The following is a 23,377-nucleotide window of genomic DNA, read 5'->3' on the forward strand; positions in this document are numbered from 1 at the left end:
CTACAAGAGGTCTCTGCGCTGGCTCTGGCAGTTTAACCCGTTTCACCGCGATTGTCATCCAGTTTACCTTGGATGTAAGTACCTCTCTACATGATAGAATTATTGGCGGGTGGGAACCGAACTGAAGACACCGAGGAAGTGGCGGTTGGCTCACAAACAAAGAAAGCTTGGGGGCGGTGCGAGAGGGCGGATACGCTCTGACCGAAGGTTTGAGATGCGTCTATTTTAACGCAAGGAGTGTTGTGAATAAAGTGGATGAGTTTAGAGCGTGGACCCGTACTTGGAGATATGACGTGGTGGTCATTACAGAGACTTGGATGGCACAGGGACACGAATGGTTACTTCAAGTGCTGGGTTTTAGGTGCTTCGGAAAGGACAGTGAGGGAGTAAAAGAAGTGAGGGCGTAGCACAGTTGATCAGAAATAGTGTTACTGCTGCAGAAACGTTGGACGCCATGGAGGGATTGTCTACGTAGTTTCTGTGGGTGCAGGTTAGGATCTGGAAGGGGTCAATGATTTTACTGTGTGTTTTAAATAGGCCGCCTAATACTAACAGGGATATTGAGATGCAAATAGGGAAACAGATCCGGGAAAGATGTAATTATAAAAGCTTTCGTGATGGGAGATTTTAATTTCCCAAAAATCGACTGGCATCTCTCTAGAGTAAAGGGCTTATATGGGGTGGAGTTTGTTAGGTGTGTTCAGGAAGGTTTCCTGACACAATATGTAGATAGGCCCACAGGAAGAGAGGCTGTATTTTATTTGGTATTTGGAAATGAACTTGGTCAGGTGTCAGATCTCTCAGTGGGAGAGCATTTTGGAGATAGTGATCATAATTCTATCTCCTTTACAATCGCATTGGAAAGAGATAAGAACAGACAATTTAGAAAAGCGTTTAATTGCAGTAAGCTGAATGATGAGCCTATCAGGGAGGAAATAGAAAGCTTAAGTTTGAAACCGATGTTCTCAGGGAAAGGTACGGAAGAAATGTGGCAAAAATTCTGGGGTTATTCGTGTAGAGACTGCATAGGTACGTTGCAATGAGGCAGCGAAGTTATGGTATGGTACAGGAGCCGTGGTGTACAAAGGCTGTAAAAAATAGTCAAGAAGAAAAGAAGAGCTTACAAAAGGCTCAGAGAACTAGGGAATGTTATTGATCTAAAATATTATAACGCTACTAAGAAGGAGCTTAAGAAGGAAATTAGGAGAGCGAAAACGGGCCATGAAAAGGCCTTAACGGCCAGAGTTAAGGAAAAACCCAAGGCATTCTAGAAGTATATGTAGAGCAAGACGATAAGACGTGAAGGAATTGGACCCATCAAGTATGACATTGGGAAAATGTGTATGGAACAGGATGAAATAGCAGAGCTACTTAATGAATACTTTACTTCAGTATTCACTATGGAAAAGGATCTTAGTGATTGTAGTGATGACTTGCAGCAGACTGAAAAGCTTGTGTATTTAGATATTAAGAAAGTGGATGTGCTGGAGCTTTAGGAAAGCATCAAGTTAGATAAGTCGCCGGGACCCGATGAGATGTACCCAAGGCTTCTGTGGGAGGTGAGGGAGGAGATTGATGAACCTCTAGCGATGCTTTTTGCATCATCAATGGAGACGGGAGAGGTTCCGGAGGATTGGAGAGTTGCGAATATTATTCCTTTATTCAAGAAAGGGAGCAGAGATAGCCTAGGAAATTATAGACCAGTGAGTCTTACATCAGTGGTGGGTAAGTTGATGGAGAAGATCCTGAAGGCAGGATTTATGAAGAATTGATTAGGAGTAGTTGGCATGGTTTTGTCAAGGGGAGGTCGTACCTTACGAGCCTGATTAAATTATTTGAGGATGTGCCTAAACACATTGATAAAGGAAGAGCTGTAGATGTAGTTTGTATTGATTTCAGCGAGGCATTTGATAAAGTTACCCTATTCAAGGATTAACGAGAAAGGAAAGAGGGATGGGATCCAATGGGACATTGTTTTGTGGATGCACAACTGGTTAGAGGTGTTGTGGATAGTGTGGAGGGCTGTTAAAGTTCACAGCCTGACATTGATATGATGCAAAACTGGGCTGAGAAGTGGCAGATAAGTGTAAAGTGGTTCATTTTGGTAAGTCAAATATGATGGCAGAATATAGTATTAATGGTAAGACTCTTGGCAGCGCGGAGGATAAAAGGGATCCTGGGGTCCGAGTCCATAGGCGATCAAAGCAGCTGCGCAGTTTGACTCTGTGGTTAAGAAGGCGGATGGTGTATTGGCCTTCATCAATAGTGGAATTTATTTTAGGAGCCGAGAGCTAATGTTGCAGCTATGTAGGGCCCTGGTCAGATTCCACTTGGAGGACTGTGGTCAGGTCTGGTAGCCTCACTAAAGGAAGGATCTGGAAGCCATAGAAATGGAGCAGAGGAGACTTACAAGCGTGTTGCCTGGATTTGGAAGCATGTCTTGTGGTACTAGGTTGACTGAACTCGGACTTTTCTCCTGGGAGCGACGGAGGATGAGAGTTGACCTGATAGAGGTGTACAAGATGATGCGAGTTATTGATCGTGTAGATAGTCAGAGTCTATTTCTCAGGACTGACATGGTTGCCATAAGATGGCAGAGATTTAAGGTGTTGGGGAGTAGTTACCGAGGAGATGTCAGGGGTAAGTTTTTCTTTTACTCAGAGTGGTGAGTGCGTGGAATGGGCTGCCGACAATGGTGGTGGGGGCAGACTCGACAAGTTCTTTTAAGGGGCTTTTAGATAGGTGCACAGAGCTTAGTAAAATAATGGGCTATATGTCAGTCTAGTAATTTCTGAGGTAGGGATACGTTCGGCACAACTTCGTAGTCCGAAGGTCCTGTACTGTGTTCTAGGTTTTCTGTGTTTCTGTGTTTCAGTCGTACCGCGTCTCGGAGCAGCCGCATACGGCCTGCAATACTCTGCCGGACACAAGACGACAGAACAAACAACGGCAGACAATTCGTTTGGCGTATTGGAATAGCGGCAGACGGCCGGCAAAACTCAGCTGGACGGCCGGCTCTCGACTGGACCCTGGGCCCGCGGACGGCAGGCTCTCGACTGGACCCAGGAACCGCGGACGGCGGGCTCTCGACTGGACACAGGAACCGCGGACGGCGGGCTCTCGACTGGACCCAGGAACCGCAGACGGCAGGCTCTCGACTGGACCCAGGAACCGCGGACGGCCGGCTCTCGACTGGACCCAGGAAACGCGGACGGCGGGTCTCGACAAGACTCATTCTCTGCGGACCAGCGCGAGCATAGACTCCCTGCTGAGATGACCAACCAGCAGAGAGTAGATGTAATCCGGAATTTTTATGCTGCCGATTAGAATGAGGATAAGGTGCCCTCATCAAGGAGCCCAGTGTAACACGGGAAAACGGAAATTAACTGAAGTGAGGAGTCACCGGACCAGACCGTGACAATCCAACAATATCCGGTATTACGGAAAGATAAGCAGGAAGGTCACAGAGGTGGGATAGCACTCTGAATTAAGGCTGAGATCAGAGCGATAGTGAGAGATAATATAAGATCTAACAAGCAGAATCTTGAATACATCTGGGTGGAGATTACACATTCATTCAAACACTAGGAAGCTGCCATGTTGCCGACTGGACAGCGGCAGGAATCCAAGTTTCGGAACTCCCATTTCCCCGGTGTGGTTGGCTGTCACCATCCGTTTAAGGCACAAAATGCCTTATCTGCCAATGTTCCTCATGGAATGTCTGTCGGTGAAGGCCTCGCGCCGAGCACTCAGTGCTCAACCGTACGGGATCCATTTCTGGTACTGTTGTTTGTGACTTTATCTTTGGATTCCATCGCTGTGGTCTTGTTTATTTCGAGTCTGAGTCGGAGTGTATTCTGGACTCAACCCGGCCCCTGCCTTCTCCACCATCCATATCTCTGTCGGTACTGAGGGGATTGCAAGGTTAGGGGTTTGAGGGGATGTGGTCTGTCATTGAAGTCTCGCGAATTTCTCCAGATGTACTGTGGAGAACGTTCTGACTTGACGCATCGCCGCCTGGTGTGGAGGCTGCAACGCAGAGGGTCGCCAGAGGCTGCAAAGGGTTCCAGGCTCAGCCAATTCCATCACGGGCACAAACCCCCTCCCCTCCATCGAGGACATGTTCAAGAAGGAATTTGTCGGTAAGACCACATCCATCAGCGAGGACCCCCTCCCGCCGGGAAATGCCCTGTGCTCATCGGTACCATCGGGGAGGGGGTACAGGAGCCTGTAAACGCAATAATTTACTAGCAGTTGCTTCCCCTCCGCCATCAGTTTCAGAACGCTCCCGGAACACTTAAACACTGGCACAGTTTATTAATTTTACCAATTTACGTTAATTTTACATCTTTGCACCGTACCAAGGTCACGTTGAAGTTGTACACGAAGTCAATGAGACCGCACTTGGAGGGCGCTGTTCACTTCCGTTCGCCCTGCTGAAGGAAAGATGCCACTGAGCTGGAAAGAGTGCAGAGGGAGATTTACGAGGATGTCGCCGGGTCTGGAGGGTCTGAGTTATAGGGAGAAGGCAAGAAAGCGGGGACTTTGTTCCTTGGAGCGTGGGTATGAAACCAGGAGAGGCACAGATAGGGTGAATGTGCGCAGTCTTTCCCCCTGGGTAAGGGGAATTGAGAGCCAGAGTGCACAGAATTGAGGTGAGAGTGTGTGGAGGAACCGAGAGCAGAGAGGCAGAGAATGGGGTCTGGGGAGTAGAGAAAGGTGGATAAGCGGAATGAGTTGGTGAGAAGAGTGGTCTGGATGGGGAAAGGGAGAATAGTTGGAGAGAATGAGGATGCGAGTAAAGGAAGAGACTGAGTAGTAAAGAAGGCAAAGAGAGGGTGGGAACTGATGAAAGGATGGCATAGTGAGAGTGTGGTAGATTGAGTGAGGAGAAGTAGGGTGTGGTCACTTGATTGAAGTCGTCCCGACAGTCTGTTGACAGAGATCTTGGATATCTTCAGAAATACCCAGGTACAAATGTGCCGACTTCTCGCAGATGAATCCGTATTTCCTGTTGCAACTGTAAATGTACGAGTCACACTTACTGCAGATGGGCGATCCATAGAACATCTCGTACAGAAGATAAGAGGCCACATTCCTATCAAAGAGAGTTCGACATTTTCAGCAGAGACAAAACAGGTCCAGCAGACAACTGGAGACCGTCGCCAAAATAATCCCATTAATCTGCGCTCTCCCCACAGCCACTTGTCAGACTCTAAACGAATCCCATGAAAAGGGTTCTAACACTAAACCTAGCAATTATAGGTCTGTAAGTTTGGCGTCAGTGGTGAGTTAGTTAATGGAAAGTCTTCTTCGAGATGGTATATGTAATTATCTGGATTGACAGGGTGTGATTAGGAACAGTCAACATGGATTTGAGCGTGGAATGTCATGCTTGACAAATCTTATTTAATTTTTTGAAGAGGTTACTAGGAAGGTTGACGAGGATAAAGCAGTGGATGTTGTCTATATGGACTTCACTAACGCCTTTGATCAGATTCCGCACGGAAAGTTAGTTAGGGAGGTTCAATCTTTAGATGTTAATATTGAAATAGTAAAATTGATTCAACAGTGGATGGATGGGAGATGCCAGAGAGTAGTGGTGGATAACAGTTTGCCAGTTTGGAGGCCGGTGACAAGTGGTGTGCCTCAGGAATCTGCGCTGGGACCAAAGCTGTTTGTGATATATATTTTAGATTAGGATGATGGGGTGGTAAATTGGATTAGTAAGTATGCAGATGATACAAAGATAGGTTGCGTTGTGGATAATGAAGAGGGTTTTAAAAGCTTGCAGAGAGATATAGGCCAGTCACAAAAGTGGGCTTAAAGATGGCAGTTTAATGCTGATAAGTGTGAGGTGACGCATTTTGGTAGGAATAATCAAAATAGAATATTCATGGTGCATGGTAGGGCTTTGAAGAATGCAGTAGAACAGAGTGATCTAGGAATAATAGTGCATAGTTCCTTGAAATTGGAACCTCATGCGGATAGGATGGTAAATAAATCTTTTAGTATGCTGGCCTTTATAAATCAGAGCATTGAGTATAGGAGTTGGAATGTAATGTTAAAATTGTACAAGGCTTTGGCAAAGCCAAATTTGGAGTATCGTGAACAGTTCTAGTCACCAACGTATAGGAAAGATGTCACCAAAATAGAGATAGTACAGAGAAGATTTACTAGAATGTTACCTGGGTTTCAGCACCTTAGTTACAGGGAACGGTTGAACCAGTTAGGTCTTTATTCTTTGGAGCGTAGAAGGTTGAGGGGTCTTGATAGAGATATTTAAATTTTGAGGGGGATAGATAGAGTTGACGTGGATAGGCTTTCTTCCCATTGAGAGTAAGGGAGATTCAAACCAGAGGACATGAGTTGAGATTTAGGGGGCAAAAAGTCAGGGGTAACACGAGGAGAACTCATTTACTCAAAAAACGGTAGCTGTGTGAAACGACCTTCCAGTAGAAGAGGTAGAGGCAGGTTCGATATTATCATTAAAACAAAATTGGATAGGTATATGGACAGGAAAAGAATATGGGCTGAATACAGGTCGATGGGATTTGGTGAGAAGGGCCGAGATGGCCTGCTTCCGCGCTGTAATTGCTATATGTTTATGTGATACCGCGTTCTGCCCACAGCCCCGGATCCATGGCCGTACGAATCCCACTACACCGCTCTCCCCTACAATGCCGAGTCCGTTCCCAAATTAATCCAACTTCCCCACCCTATCTTGACAACCCTGCACCAGTCAACAAACTAACCCCACAGCCCGACTCTATGGCCACGGCACTCTGTCAGTCTCCAAACTAATGCCACGCACCCATTTCCTCCCCACAGATTTGTGTCAGCACTCAAACTAACCCCACAGCCGACTCTGTCAGTCTCCAAACTTATCCCACTGACCCAGAGCATCGTGTCTGTCTGAAAGCTAATCCAGACTGCCCGACACTGACCCCACGGCCTCGTGTCAGTCTCACACCACCGACCTGTAACAGTCCAAACCTCACCCGTCTTTGCATTTTCCAATCCAGTAAGTTCTGAATAGATTGCCGATAAAGGTGGAAACAAAATCCTGTGAAATTAAATTCCTTCGATTAATATGCTTGCAACGCCCTGGGAAATGTTTCACTGCTAATGTAATGGTTTCTCTGTAGCAGCAGTCTGTTTGTGTTATGACGAGAGACACCGGGGGCTTTGGGATGGGTGACGTCCAATGATGGGAGGGGTTTTCTTTGCTGTGAGCCCGAGAGCGAGGGACTCGCGGGCTTTTGTTCGGCAGGAAATGGAGACAGAAGATGCCAGATCGGGGTAATCGTAGACTGCAGGACTGAGCGGACTTGGAATGGGGTCGGGAGTCGACCACGCCCGGGGGAAATCGATGGGAAACTGACGGTCGGGAAAAGAGTGGAGCGCATTAGAACGCATTAGACTGTTTCGTTAAAATGGGCCCTTTTTCTCTTTGTTTTCTGTACTAACCCCGTAGTCAAATAAAGAATCATGAAGCCCGGTCGTTTAATTGCAAATGGTGAACTGCTCGTTATTTCGTGGGATTGATTTGTAACCGGGCAACACATCCACACAATCGAGATTTCTCAGTTTGACCGTGCCGGAGGCAGTATCGCCAAATCCCCCCCCCCCCACCCCCCGACCCCCAGATAAACGCATGCTGGTCGAACCTGAGGGTTACTTTTAGCCTCCCGTCATGCCTGACAAGAGGAAAATGTGAAGAGTTGGAAAGAGATGGAATCACCCAGTGTCTAATCGCAGGAATGTGTGATGGGACGGTGGGGAGGGTGCTTCGCACTCTGTCTGACCCCGGAAGTGGGTGACGGGACGGCTTTGAGGGACATCGTTCGGTCACACTAAAAGAAAACCTCTATAGTTGTACCGTGGACAGCATTCTGACAGACTGCATCACTGTCCGGTATGGAGGGGCTACTGTACAGGACAGAAAGAAGCTGCAGGAGGCTGTCAATCTAGTCAACTTCATCTTGTGCACAAGTCTGTAAGTACCCAGGAAAGCTTCAGAGAGGCAGCGTCCATTATTAAAGACCTCCAGCACCCATGGTTTGCCAGTTCCTCTCTGTAACCTTCAGGCAAGAGATATAGACGCCTGAATGCACACACTGAGCAATTCAGGAACAACCTCTTCCCTCTGCCATCCGATTCTTAAATGGACGCTACAGGACACCGCCTCATCTTTTATAATGTACGCCATTTCGTTTTTTTTTTACATTTATATAAACCTGTGAACGACTTACTTGCTTATTTTTATTCTGTCTTATTTTAATTATTACCATTTTTTGTCTCTTTGCTTGATTATGTATTGCATAGAACTGCTGCTAAGTTCACAACTTTCATGTCACATGCCGGTGATAATAAACCTAATTCTGCTTCTAGTGGAAGTTTCACTCTGTGTCTATCCCCGGGACTGTGTGACGAGACAGAATGGAGGGAGATTCACTCTGTGTCTGACCCCGGGACTGTGTGACGAGACGGAATGGAGGGAGATTCACTCTGTGTCCGACCCCGGGAGAGTGTGACGGGACGGTGTGGAATGATTAAATCTGTGTTGTACCCCATGAGTCACATACCTCTTCCTCGCTTGAATTTATTTCAAGCAGCCTTGCAGCAAAGTTTGAACAATGTTCTCTCGCTCCATCATAAGATTTCCCCAAGGTGGATATGAAATAACACCGATCTCGGTTTTCATTCCAGTTCTTAGGACACGTTTGCTCTGCAAATCAGGAACAAAAAAAACAAAAACAATGAATCTGCCTCCATAACTCCCATTGCACCGACTGGGATCAGAAAAAGTCAACGTCCCTGCACAACGTCCAATCCCGGATTCAGACAGCAGGTGTCGCTGCTTTCACACCTTCCCATCACGCACTCCGACAGCCAGACACAGAGTGAAGCTCCCTGCAAACCTTCCATTCACACCTACTAGGATCAGCCACAGAGTAAAGCTCCCTGTACACCGTTCCATCACATACTCCCAAGGTGAGACATAGAATGAAGCACCCGCCACTCCGCCCCATCACAATTTATGAGTTCAGTTGTAAAGTGACGATCTCTGCGAACCGTCCGATCACTCAGACTCGCCAGTCAGAGACAGTGTGAAGCTCCCTTGCCCTGTCCCATCACATATTCCAGATGTCTGTCATGCAGAAAAGTGCACAAAACACGTTCCCTGTATCAGACGCAGAGGCAAGGTCCGAAACACCGTCTCAGTACAAACACCTGTTAGACACAGAGTAAAGTTGCTTCCACACCAACCCATCACAAAATCCCGGGGTCAGACAAAGAGTGAGTCTCCCTCCACAATATTTCAACACACAACAGGTTCTCAGACATAGAGTGGAGCGCTTCCTGGCTCGTCCCATAACAGACTCCAAGGATCAGATTCTCCCTCGGTAGCATTACCTCGCACGCACACTGTGTCAGTCAGAGAGTGAAGCTCATTACACTGTGTCTTTTCACAGCCCACAGAGGTCAGACGCGGAGTGACACTCCCTCCATACAGACCCATCACACTCCCAGGGGTTGAACACAGTGTGAGTATCACATTGCACTCTCCCATCAGATACTCCCGGTGTAAGACACAGAGTGACTCCCCACCCACCCCCCACCCCCGCACTCTTCCAAGACACATTTCTGGCACCAGACACAGGGTGATGCTCCCTACATGGCATCACATTGCAAACAGTCTGTATCAGACACAGAGTGATACTCCCTCCACACCGCCGCTCACACACTCCCTGTATCAGAGAACAGAATTTAGATCCCTCCACAAAGTCCAGTCGCACAAAGTCTGTGTCAAACACAGAGTCCCGTCATACATACACGGGGTGAAACACAGATTTAAGCTCCCTGCACACCGTCCGATCACTCTCTCACACTGTCAGTCGCAGATTGAATCTCTCTCTCCAAGGCCCCATCACACACTCCAGCGGTCAGACACGGAAATAAACTCCCTCAGCACACACGACAAATGTCAGAGGGAGAGTGATTCTAACTCTACAGCTTCTCAACGCACCACACAGTAAAGTGTCAGAGACAAAGGGAAGCTGCCTCCACACAGTCCCATACACACCACCGCGTTTAACATAGTGTGAATCTCCCTCTTCAGGTCCTATCTCACTTCCTGGCGAGTCACACACTGAGGCTCTCTCTGAATCGGCCTATTACACACCCTGTGTTCTCACACAAATCAAAATTCCGCCCACTCACTCCCATGGGGTCAGAATCCCTCCACAACATCTAATCACACAGTCTGTTGTCACATAGAATGGACGTCGCTCTGCACTGTCCTATCACACAATCCCGCTGTCAGGCACAGAGTGAAGCTGGATCCATAATGTCCATCAGACATTCCCTGAGTGAGACATAGAGTGAAGCTATAATACTACGTTCCACAACCCCGTGGTCAGACACAGAGTGAATCCACCTCCACAACGTCCCATCACACTCTCCTGGATTCAGTGATAGAGTGAAACTTCCTCCACGCAGCCCCATCACACACTCACTGGGTCAAACACAGAGTGAATCACCCTCCATAACATCTCTTCACACTCTCCCGATGTCAAGCACAGAGTGACGCTTCCTTTCTCCATGCCTGCCCTGTGATGAGGAGCGGGTGAAAGAGGGGGATGATGCCTCACCTCTTCTGCTGGTCAAAAATTCACAGATTCGAGCCTTGGTTCCGTTGACAGATCTGTACTTCGTTTCCATCTCAGTGAACTGGTGACGGAGATCGTTGTGCTTCCGTTTAAGAACGGACAGGTAAGAGTTGAGTGCAGAAAGCTTGGAGTGAAGAGTTGAGTTTAACTCATGGTAGTTTCGGTCGGAGGTGACCTTAGACTGACGAATCTGTGATACTGAGAGAGATGGTGAAGGATGTTCAGCGTTTATAGTAACACGTGAGTCAGCGTCACGCTACCGAACGGGTCACAGAGAGTGTTGTGTCAGTGTCACGGTGAAGGGTGTCACAGTGAAGGATGTGTTGGGGGCACAGTGAGAGGTGTAGGGGCCACCTTGGGGGGGGTTGTCTGTGTCACGCTGAGGGTTTATCAATGCCTTAGTAAAGGTGCTGTTGTTTAAGGGGGTCAGCGTCAATGTCGTGCGGGGCATGTCCGAGTTGCTGTGAGGGACGTGTCGTCGTCACTGTGGTAAGTGTTTCTGTGCCCCGGCGGGAGGTGTACCGGATCACAATGAAGTGTATCTCGATGTCAAGACAAAGAAAATTTCAGGTTGACGGGCCTTGTGGTGTCACTGTGAGTGGAGTATCTGTGTCGTGGTGTGTTGATCTCAGAGAGAGGGGTATGCCTGTTTCACGGTGAGAGACATGTCATGGCAACGTTGTGTGTGAGAGGGTCACGCTGAGGTGTGTGTCGGTGTCACGGAGAGTACTATGTCAGTTTCATTGAGAATTTAGGTGTCTGTATCACGTTAAGGGGTTTGCCTGTATCACGGTGAGGTGAGGACAATTGCCTCAGGGAGTGGTGCATCTGTGTTTTGTTGAGGGGTGATACTGTCTCTGTAAGGGGTGTTACAGTGACGTGTGAGTCTTTGTCACGATGCGGTGCAGAGTGGATCACGTTGAGGAGCGTGAAGGTGTCACGGTGTACGGTCCCTCAGTGTCACGGTGATGAGCGTGTCGGTGTCACTCTGAGGTGTGTTTCGGCGTCGCCTTGAACATTTTATCAGTAACGCCGTCAGGGGCATGTCGATGTTACTGAAAGGAACCATGCGGTCAATATGACTGCGATGTGCGTGTCAGTGTCGCGGTTAGGAGTGTATCTGTGTCTCGTTGAAGGTCGTGACCGTGCTAGGGTAACAGCATTGCTGATGTGAGAGAATGTTGTGTCGTGTCACGGCGAGTCTTGACCGTGTTACGGTAAAGGCCATGTTTTTATCACTGTTAGCTGTGTGTCCGTGTTATAGAACATAGAATAGTACAGTACAATTATTTCGGCTGACAATGTTTTGTCGGCGCTTAAACCCTGCCTCCCATATAACCCACCAATTTAATTTCCTCCATATACCTGACTAGTAGTTTCTTAAATTTCATTAGTGTAGCAGGCTCCACCAATTCTTATCCTCCTTCTCTCCAAAGAGTAAAGCCTTATCTCTCTTAATCTCTTATCATAATCCATACGCTCTAAACCAGGCAGGATCCTGGTATATCTCCTCGGTACCCTTTCCAGTGCTTTCGCATCCTTCGTATAGTACTTACTCCACCACGACCCTCTGCCTTCTGCAGGCAAGCCAATTATGAATCCACCTGGCTAAACGTCTCTGGATCCCATGCCTTCTGACTTTCTGAATGAGCCTACCGCATGGAACCTTGTCAAATGCCTTACTAAAATCCATGCAGATCACATCCACTGCACAACCCTCGTCTGGTCACCTCCTTAACGAAATGCCTGTTAGATGTTGTTAGAAGGTCGGAGTGGTCTGCTATGTATAAAAGCAAAAGAAGTGCGGCGGATATATTTTTTTTCTTTTTTTTTTCCGTCTGTATTTACTCATGTTGTTCTGTTGTTTCAAAACTAAAGGGTCTGAAAGACATCCGGGAAATTATAAGCCAGTGAATTTCACGTCGGTCGTAGGTAAATTATTGGAAGGCGTACTAAGAGATAGGATCTCTTACGATACAATAGTATTTGGATAGACAGGGATAAAAAAAAAGGGAGAGTCAACACGGCTTTGCGCGTAGTAGGTCATGTTTAACAAATCTATTAGATTTTTAATGAGGAGGTTACCAGGAAAGTGGATGAAGGGAAGGCAGTGGATGTTGTCTACATGAATTTCAGTAAGGCCTTTGACAAGGTTTCGCATGGGAGGTTAGTGAGGAAGATTCAGTCGTTAGGTATTCATGGTGAGTTAGTAAATTGTATTCGACATTGTCTCAATGGGAGAAGTCAGAGAGTGGTAGTGGAGGATTGCTCGTCTGAGTGGAGGCCTGTGACTAGTGTTGTGCCACAGGGATCAGTACTGGGTCCATTGTTATATGTCATCTATATCAATGATCTGGATGATAATATGGTAAATTGGATCAGCAAATTTGCTGATGATACAAAGACTGGAGGTGCTGTGGGCTGTGAGGAAGATTTTGAAAGCTTGCAGAGGGATTTGGACCAGCTGGAAAAATGGGCTGAAAAATGACGGATGGAGTTTAATGTAGACAAGTGTGAGGTATTTCACTTTGGAAGGAAAAAGCAATGTGGAACATATAAGGTAAATTGTAGGGCAGTGAGGAGTGCAGTAGAACAGAGGGATATAGGAATACAGATACAAAATTCTCTAACAGTGGCGTCACAAGTAGATAGGGTTGTAAAGAGAGCTTTTGATACATTGGCCTTTATAAATCAAATTATTGTGTATAAGAATTAGAATGTTATGGTGAGGTGTATAAAACATTGGTGAGGCAGGACTTGGGAGTATTGTGTGTAGTTGTGGTCACTAAATTACAGGAAAGGCTATTAATAAGGTTGAAAGAGTGCAGAGAAGGTTTACAAGGATGCTTCCTTGACTTGAGAAACTGAGTTACCGAGAAAGGTTGAATAGGTTAGGACTTCATTCCCTGGAGCGTAGAAGATTGAGGGAAGATTTTTGATAGAGGTATATAAAATTATGATGGGTACAGATAGAGTGAATGAAAGCAGGCTTTTTCCACTGAAGGTAGAGGAGAAATAATAGAGGACATGTGTTAAGGCTGAAAGGCAGAAGTTTAAACGGAACATTAGTGGGGGGGGGGGGGTGGGTTCTGCACACTGAGAGTGGTGGGATTGTGGAATGAACTGCTGATGAAGTGACAAATGGGGGCTCATTTTAACATTTAAGAAAAACGTGGCCACGCACATGGATGATTGGTGTATGGAGGGATAAGGTGCAGGTGCAGGTCAGTGGGATTGGGCAAAAAATGGTTCGGCACAGTCAAGAAGGGCGAAATGGCCTGTTTCTGTGCTGTAATATTCTGTGGTTCGATGTTTGTATGGTTCGACACGATCTGCCCTTCACAAAGCCATGCTGACAGTCCCTGATCAGACCATGATTCGCTAAAGGCCCATAGATTCAATCTCTAAAAATATTTTCCAACCTCTTTCCCACCACAGACGTAAGGCTCACTGGTCTATAATTACACGGACTATCCCTACTACCTTTTTTGAACAAGGGGATAACATTCCCCTCCCTCCAATTCCCCGGTACCATTCCCGTGGACAACGAGGACATAACGATCCTAGCCAGACGTTCAGCAATTTCTTCCCTCTCTTCGTGGAGCAGCTTGGGGAATTTCCGTCCTATTGTATTTTAACAAATCCAACACCTCCTCTCCCTTGATATCAATATGCTTCAGAACTTCAACCTCACTCATGTTGTTCGCATCGTCAAGTTCCGTTCGACTCACCATTGATCGAGAGCCCCGCCACTATCGCAACGAGACGGAACGCAACTAAGCAGAGGCCGATCGTAACTAGGCAGAGCAGGGAGATCTTACGGCAGGATCGATTTCCGATGTTCCGTATCGGCTCCTGTACCTGCGCACCTGTAGAGAGCCCATTCAGCGTGCGTGTGAATTCAGCCGTGTCCCCCCTGGGACTCCATCCCACCCACCACCTGCGTTTTCTCATTCCTCCATGATCACCCACTCCCTCTCTCAATCTCATCTATTTTCAGCTGTCAGCGGCAAGAGTCCAGATTCTTTGGCTTGACAAAGTCTGACAGGTTTCTGTTGGATTCCAGAGATCAGCCAGATCTCCGCTATCCGACCTCTCGTTGTAACACATGCCATCGAATCCAGGCAGAATCCAACGCCTCTAGAGGATGCCCAACGCCCTGACATCCTTCCGATAATGGGGTGACCGGAACTGGATACAATACGCCTGATTCAACCTAGTTAGTGATTTTTATAAAGTTGAAACTTATCTCCCTGATATTCGTACACAATGTCCCGACTAATAAAGGGATGAATGCCATTGGACTTCTGAACCATCCCATCAAACTGTCCATCCACTTTCAGGGAGGTATGAATATGGTCCCCACGATCCACTGCCCATCTAAAGGAAGGACATGTTCGGCACATCTTTATCATCGGAAGAGCCGGTGTTGTGTTGTAGATTTTCTGTGTTTCTGTGTTTCAATACCGTTTTGGGTCTTGTCTCTGATCGTGTGTCATTTTTCTCATTTGATCTACCCAGCTGCAGCATTTCAGGTTTGTCCCTGTGAAACTCCTGTCATAATGGGGGCGTTGGGAGCGGACCCAAAAGCAAGACACAGACACTGAACTACCAGGAACAGGACTAGGCGTCAGAAGGAAGCAGGGGAAGAGTGGAGGAGAGGACACTGCACATGACCCCGGTCCCGGACGGGTCAAAGGACTCTGGACCAGAGCTAGTACCTGACCAGTACCTTAAAACCGGACATAGGGACGGGACTCATTATACAGAACACCAAACACGACGAGGCAGTTTCCAACGCTAGGTAGTGGCAAAACGGCCGGACCCACCTAGCGAAGGTGTGGACACAGAGAGGCAGTTTCTAACAGAGCGAGGCTCCAGACAGAGGCAAGGCGAAGCAAGACTCCAAGCACAGGCAAAGCCAAGCGAGTCAAGGTTCCCGGCAGAGACCAGGGTGAGGGGGGAGGGGGAGTGAGGCAAGACTCCAGGCAGAGGCAGAGCGAGACAAGGCTCCATGCAGAGGTAAGGTGAGGCGAGGCAAGGCTCCAGACCGAGGCAGGGCGAGGCGAGGCAAAGCTCCGGTCAGAGGCAGGGCGAGGCGAGGCAAGGTTCCAGACCGAGGCAGGGCGAGGCGAGGCAAGACTACCGGCAGAGGCAAGGCGAGATTAAGGCTCCAGGCAGAAAGGTGAAGGGAAGGGATACAGGCAAGGAAATTGGACAGGGACAGTCCAGCAGCCCCGAGGCGGAATCACGAAGATATTTATGAGGCCAGTTCAAACAAGAGCCAGCGGCAGCAACAAAAACTGGGGAAACCCGGACAACCTGGAATTAGGAACGTGGACAGGACTGCGAACCGGAATGCGGATTTAAAGGACCGGACCATGAAAACTCCATTTGCCCGGTCTCCAAACCATATCTGTAACTGATCTACGTCCCACTGAATTCTTTGCCAGTCTTCTCCGCTCGCCACAGCACCGCCTCTCACTGTATCATCGGCAAACCGACTAATCCACCCATCTACAACTTCATCCAGATCATTTATGTACATTTAAAAGCCGAGTGGTAATTTGGCAGCTACAGAGTATAGGACCCTGGTCAGACTCCTCTTCTAGTCGCTCACTGTGGGAAGGATGTGGAAACCAGAGAAAGTGTGTAGAGGAGATTTACAAGGATGTTGCCGGGATTGGGGAACATGCCTTATGAGAATAGGTTGAGTAAACTCGGTCTTTACTCTTTGGAAGCGACGGAAGATGGGAGGTGACCTGATAGAGGTGTATAATGTAGTGAAAGGCATTGATTGTGTGTATAGTCAGAGGCATTTTCCCCAGGGCTGATATTGCTAGTCCGAGGTGCATGGCTATAAAGTGCTTGGAAGTAAGTACAGAGGAGATGTCAGGGGTAAGCTTTTTACGCGGAGAGTGGTGATACGTGGAATGGGCTGCCGGCGGCGGTGGTGGAGGCGGAAACTATAGGGTCTTTTAAGAGGAATTCTGGATGGCTGCTTGGAACTTAGCAGAATAGAGGACTATGGGTAAAGCCTAGGTTCTTCGAAGGTAGGGACATGTTCTGTCAGTTTTGTGGGCCGAAGGGCCTGCATTTTAATGTATGTTTTTTATGTTTCTATGTTTTTAACCCACGCATCTGCAATTTCTTCCAGATCATTTATATACATCACAGACCGGGATTAATTGGGGAGCCGAGTGACAACGTTTTATTACCCAGATGGTGGTCAGTCTGTGGGACACAGAGGAAGCGGTCGAGTCGGATGCATTAGAAACCTGAACACTTGGGAGGATGACTCGTGACCCCTTACAGACTGACGTCGTCACTGTGAACTCTGACCTGTTGGTGCAGTGGTTGACAGCCCGCCCGGTCCCGAGGAAATGGAGGATGTTCGTCCACAGCGATGCGGGGTTCCTCTTTCCGAAAGTTCAGCTCTGAGTAGGTGGAGTTCAGACAGTCTGGGAGAGAGAGAGAGAGAGAGAGAGAGAGAGAGAGAGAGAGAGAGAGAGAGAGAGAGAGAGAGAGAGAGAGAGAGAGAGAGAGAGAGAGAGAGAGAGAGAGAGAGAGAGAGAGAGAGAGAGAGAGAGAGAGAGAGAGAGAGAGAGAACGAGTCGGACAGGCAGATAAGTAATAGAGTTAGAGCGGTAGAGAATGGGTGAGGGTGTCGGGTGAGAGAGAAGAGAGAGTGGGTGAGGGAAGAGAGAGAGAGGCAAGTGAGAGAGAGGGGGCTGAGACTGCGAGAGAGCGTGGTTGAGGGAGAACGGGGAGAGAAGAGAGAGACAGGGAGGCAGAAGAGGAAAGCGATGAACTAAGAGGGGAAGACCGCGAAAGGGGCGATGGGCTGGGAGATCTCAGATAAATAATGGGGAGGGTGAACAGGTGAAACAGGCCCGTTGACAAAGTTCACACTCCCACCGCCATCGTCTTTACCACGCATTCCTCAGTGTTATGCTCAAACAGGCAATCATGCCGTACGTTTGCCCTGAGATCTCTTAACATGATTGGACACATCAGCTAAAAAGGGTCTAACCAACAAAGATGAAACTGACCTCGATCTGACTGGACTCGGGGCGCCGAGAGTGTCTTGAAATTAAGTTCCGCGTACGATACATCAGGTTCTCCTGGGGACAGAAAAGCGAGGATCAGAGACAGAGTGAGGCTCCCTCCAAACCGTCCCCTCACAGACTCCCGGGATCAGACACAGAGTGAATCTCCCTCCACACCGTCCCTTCACACACTCCCGGGGTCAGACAAAGAGTGAATCTCCTTCCACACAGTCCCATCACACACTCCCGGGGTCAGACACAGAGTGAATCTCCCTCGGCACCGTCCCATCACACACTCCCAGGGACAGACACAGAATGAATCTCCCTCCGCACCGTCACCTCAGACAATCCCGGTGTCAGAATCAGAGTGAAGCTCCCTCTGCACCGTCACGTCACACACTCAAAATGGACCTTCGCCTGTCTCTCTGCCCCACTCACCTCGGGAAGGAGACCGTGATTTCGTTTCTCTCAACTTCGCGTGGATGTCACTCTCGCTGTCGTCCATCCTGCCGAGGATTCTCTGCCTCTCTGAGCTCAGATAGGTGAAGCAACTGTTGTCAGAGGAAGCCTGTGTTAACAAGTAGTTTCAACCGGTACCAACCAACGCCGGATGAAGAGCTGATAAATAGAGGAAACGAGAGCAGGGGCAGGAAGCGTGGGGAGCAGAGAGATTGAGGGTGTTGCAGAGGGTGGTCGTGAGAAATGAGAGTGGTAGAGGGAAGAGTAATGAGTGTGGGGAGAATGGGGGGTAGGATTCAGGGCCGGGTAGAGATAGAGAGGTGGGTGTCAATGGACACACTGGGGAGAATTGAGCGAGAGAAGCGGTGTGTGGAGGAGGGAGGAAGGAGTGATGGAGATGGGGAAAATGAGCGGAGACGATGGTAGAGGCAGTTTCGCATTTGTCATTTAAAAAAGAAAGTGGATAGGTATATGGACAGGAAAGGGATGGAGGGTTATGGGCTGAGTGCACGGGTAGGAGGGACTTGGTGGGAGTAAGCGTTCGACACGGACTAGAAGGATCGAGATGGCCTGTTTCCATGCTGTAATTGTCATATGCTTATATGGTTATAAACAATTTACAAGGATGTTGCCTGGATTGGGGAGCATGTCTTATGAGAATACGATGAGTAAACTCGGCCTTTTCTCCTTGGAGAGACCGAGGATGAGAGGTGACCTGGTAGAAGTGTACGAGATGATCAGAGGCACTGATCGTGTGCATAGTCAGAGGTTTTCCCAGGGATGAAATAGCTGACACGAAAGGGCAGGTTTAAGGTGCTTGGAAGCTATGGAGAGGGTGCAGAGGAGATTTACCAGTATGTTGCCTGACTGGAGAACAAGTCATATGAAGCGAGGTTAGCAGAGCTGGGACTTTTCTCTTTGGAGCGTAGAAGAATGAAAGGGGACTTGATAGAGGTCTACAAGATTATAAGAGGCATAGATAGGGTGGATAGTTTCCCAGGGCACCAACAGCAAACACCAGAGGGCGTATGTACAAAATTGAGCTGGGAAGATTAGCGCAGACGTCAGGGGTAAGTTTTTTTTTACGCAGAGAGTTGTGAGTGCCTGGAATGTCTTGCCAGGGATGGTGGCGGAGGCTAAAATATTAGGGGTATTCAAGAACTTCTTGGACAGGCACATGGATAAAATAAAAATGGAGGGTTATGGGTAGTGTGGGTTCAGTACTTTGTTTTTAAGGATTATATGGGTCGGCACAACATGCAGGGCTGAAGGGCCTGTACCGTGCTGTAATGTTCTATGGTTCCATGGTTAAGAAGGGTGACCTCATTTAAATTTATCGAATATTTAAGTAGCTTAATCGAGTGTGTGTGGAGAAGATAATTTCTATGTTCGGGGAGTCGAAGACCAGAGGGCAAAGAATTAGAAGAGCGGCGCGTCCTTTTAGAACGGAGACGAGGAGAAATTCCTTTAGCCAGAGAGTGGTGAATCTGTGGATTTCTTTGCCACAGGCGGCTGTGGAGGCCAAAGCTTTCTTTTTGTATATTTATGGCAGAGGTTCTTGATTGGTGAGTGCTTGAAGGAATACAGGGAGAAGGCAGGGGATTGAGGTTGAAAAGTAAACTTGATCCGCCACGATGAAATGTTGGACCAGACTCAGCGGGCCAAATGGTCTAATTCTGCTCCTAAATCTTACTTTCTTATGATAAGTTACCTTGTTTTATTGTGGAAAAACTAAATGTTGTTGCTAAGCTTGACTAGCTGAAGATTCAGTTAACGAAGGTCACAGGATAAGATGCAGACGCTGTCTTGCTTGTGGGAGCTAACAAAAGCGAGCAACATTTCATGCCGAGAATGAGGTATTGCTAAATACCTCTTGGTGATAGAGGAACTGACTGTAGACGTGCAGTTCTGATATTGCGCTCCGCCCGGAAGTATTCGCAGACTGTCTGATATTTAACAAGTGCTTCTTGAAATCGTTCACTGCGTATATTGGGCTGTTGGCCATTTCCCAAACTTCACTGTATAAACTTAAGATATAACCTGACATTGGCGGAGTCGTAAGACAACGTGATCACCTACTGATCCCGGGATACATTCTTTTGGAGTCCAATCCGGTAAAACAGGGAAAATCCTTCGGGAGTAATGATGTGGGACTCAGGGAGAGATGACTGGCTGATTTGATTGTGTAGGATCTATTATTTCTCTATTGGTATATGTAACATACATAGACTTAAGTCCATTAAGAATATCCCAGATGGTAGACGCCCTGGAAGACGGAGGGTAGGGAGAGACAGAAATGAACTGGAGTGGTGAGAGAGGGAAAGAGAGGAGGAGATAGTGAGCGTGGAATCCAGTGAATACTGAAGCAAAGTATTCATTGTATACCTCTGCTCTCTCCTCCGGTTCCGTACGCACTTTTCCACTGTCACACTTGATTTGTGCATTCTCTTATGTCTTATCCACGTGTTCTGCACATACTTATAGACTGGCCTGCGGTTCACCTTATTCCTGTCCGCCAATGCCTTCTTATGGCCACCTGTGGTTCTCCAAATTTCTTTCTTAAGATCCTTCCTGCCAGCTTTATATTCTTCTCGATCTCTGTCATCAAGCAGTGTTTTAAACCTTTCGTCAGACTTTATATTTGTCTTGACTACATTTCCTACAGCCTTTTGTACACAAACAGTTCCTGTACCCTAGCATATTTTCCCTGTATCATTGGAACGTACCTATGCAGAACTGCACTCAAATATCCCCTGAAGATTTGCCACAGTTATTTCGTACAGTTCTGAGAACACCTGATCCCAATTTATGCTTCCAACTTCCTTCCTGATAGCTTCCTACATTTCCTTACACCAATTGAATGTTTTGCTAACTTATCTGTTCCTATCCGTCTCCGATGATGCCGAATTCTAAACACTATCTCCGTTGGAGGTATCACGTGGTGGCCATTGCAGAGACTTGAATGGCTCAGGGACAGGGATGGCTACATCAAGTGTCGGGGTTTTGATGTTTCCGAAAGCACAGGGAAGATGGCAAAAGTGTTGTGGGCTGGCACTGTTGATCAGAGATAGTGTCAGGGCTGCAGAAACGGTGGAAGCCATAGAGCAATATTCTACAGAGCCTCTGTGGGTGGAGATTAGGAACAGGAAGGGACCTATAAGTTTACTGTTTGCTCTTATAGGCCGCCCAATAGTAAGAGAGGTGTAGATAGGGAAACAGATCCTGGAAAGTTATAAGAATAACGGAGTTGTCGTGACGGGAGATTTTAAAATCAACTGGCATGTCCCTGGAGCAAGGGGTAATGATGGGCTGGAGTTGTTAGGTTCTTCGGGAAGGTTTCTTGACACAATATGTAGACAAGCCTACAAGAGGAGAGGCTGTATTTGATTTGGCATTGGGAAATGAACCTGGTCAGGTGTCATAACTCTAAGTGAGAGCATTTTGGAGATAGTGATCATAATTCTATCTCCTTTACAATTGCATTGGGGAGAGTTAAGAACAGACACGTTAGAAAAGTGTTTGATGGGAGTAAGGGGAATTATGAGGCTATCAGGCCGGATACGGGAAGGTTGAACTGGAAACAGATGTTCTCAGGGAAAGGTACGGAAGAAATGTGACAAATATTCAGGTGATATTTGTGTGGAGTTCTGCATTGGTACATTCCAATGGGACAGGGACGTTATGGTAAGCTGAAGGAACAGTTTTGTACAAAGTCCGTAAGATATGACGTCAGGAAAAAAAGAAAAGCTTAAAAAAGTTTCAGAGAGCTAGGTAATGTGGATCTGGAAGATTATAAAGCTAACAGGAAGGAGCTTAAGAAAGAAATTAGGAGAGACTGAAGGGGCCGAGAGAAGGCCTTGGCGGGCAGGATTAAGAAAACCCCAAGGCATTCTATCGGAATGTGAAGAGTAAGAGGAAAAGATGTGAAAGAAGAGGACTTATCAAGTGTAACAGTGTGAGAGTGTATATGGAAGTGGAAGAAATTGCAGTGGTACTTAATGAATACTTTGCTTGAGTATTCACTGTGGGTGAGGATCCCAGTGATGGTAGTGGCAACTTGCAGCAGACTGAAAAGCTTGAGCATGTAGATATTCACAAAGAACATGTGCTGGAGCTTTATGAAAGCATCAAGTTGGATAAGGTGCCGGGACCCGATTTGATGCATACTGGGCTACTCTGGGAGGCGAGAGAGAAGATTACTGAGCCAGTCCTGGATTTCGTTGCTTCAGGGGTGATAGAATCGGAGGGGTAAGCGGCGGAGGGTGTTGCATTGCTTGTCAGAGAAAATATTACAGCGGTGCTCTGGCTGGATAGAACAGAGGGCTCGTCTAGAGAGACTATTTGGGCGGAATTGAGGAATGGAAATGGTGAAGTAACACTCATAGGGGTGTATTGTAGACCACGTAATGTGGATCGAAAATTGGAGGAGCAAATGTGCAAGCAGATAGCAGATATTTGTAGTAAGAACAGAGTTGTGATTGTGGGAGATTTTAATTTTCCACACATAGACTGGGAAGCCCATACAGTCAAAGGGCTGGATGGATTGGATGTTGTAAAAAGTGAGCAGGATCGTTTTTGCAGCAATACATAGAGGTTCCAACTAGAGAAGTGGCAGGGTTGGATCTTCTGTTAGGGAATGAGATAGGTCAGGTGACAAAGGTATGTTTTGGGGAGTACTTCGGGTCCAGTGATCAAAATGCCGTTATTTTCAATATATTATGGGAAAGATATGAATGGACAAAGCGTTGAGATTTTTGATTGGAGAAAGGCTAACTTTGAGAATATGCGAAATTGTTGAGAAAGAGTGGTTTGGAACAATTTTCTTTTAATGGGAATGATGTAATGGAGAAATGGAGGTTATTTAAATGTGAAATATTGTGGGTACAGAATCTTTATGTTCCTGTTAGGTTGAAAGGAAAGGTGAAAGGAAAGGAAAAGAATCGATGAATTGGCTAACACGAGAGGGCCTAATTTTAATGTGCTTGGAAGTAGGTACAAAGGAGATGGCAGAGTTAAGTTTTTTACTCTGAGATTGATGTTTGGTCACATCCTCAAAGAATTCAATCAGGCTAGTACGACACGACCCGCCACAAAGCCGTGCTGACTACTCCTCATCATTTTACACCTCTACAGATGCTCATAAATCCTGACTCTCAGGATCTTCTCCATAAACTTAACAACCAATGAGGTAAG

The 23,377-nt window shown here is 47.2% G+C and overlaps 1 protein-coding gene across 1 annotated transcript; it reads right to left on the reverse strand.

The window, feature by feature from the left end:
* Positions 1–4,905: 4,905 nt before the first annotated feature.
* On the reverse strand, positions 4,906–20,189 carry LOC140720480 (uncharacterized). Its single transcript, XM_073035331.1, has 8 exons — positions 20,055–20,189; positions 18,164–18,293; positions 17,729–17,800; positions 14,408–14,545; positions 10,659–10,874; positions 8,589–8,731; positions 7,002–7,066; positions 4,906–5,098 (listed from the first exon to the last, which is right to left on the reverse strand). The coding sequence occupies exons 1-8, from the start codon at positions 20,187–20,189 to the stop codon at positions 4,906–4,908; spliced, it is 1,092 nt and encodes a 363-aa protein (XP_072891432.1).
* Positions 20,190–23,377: the final 3,188 nt, after the last annotated feature.

This window comes from Hemitrygon akajei, unplaced genomic scaffold (assembly GCF_048418815.1).
Source record: "Hemitrygon akajei unplaced genomic scaffold, sHemAka1.3 Scf000043, whole genome shotgun sequence".
Taxonomy (NCBI): domain Eukaryota; kingdom Metazoa; phylum Chordata; class Chondrichthyes; order Myliobatiformes; family Dasyatidae; genus Hemitrygon; species Hemitrygon akajei.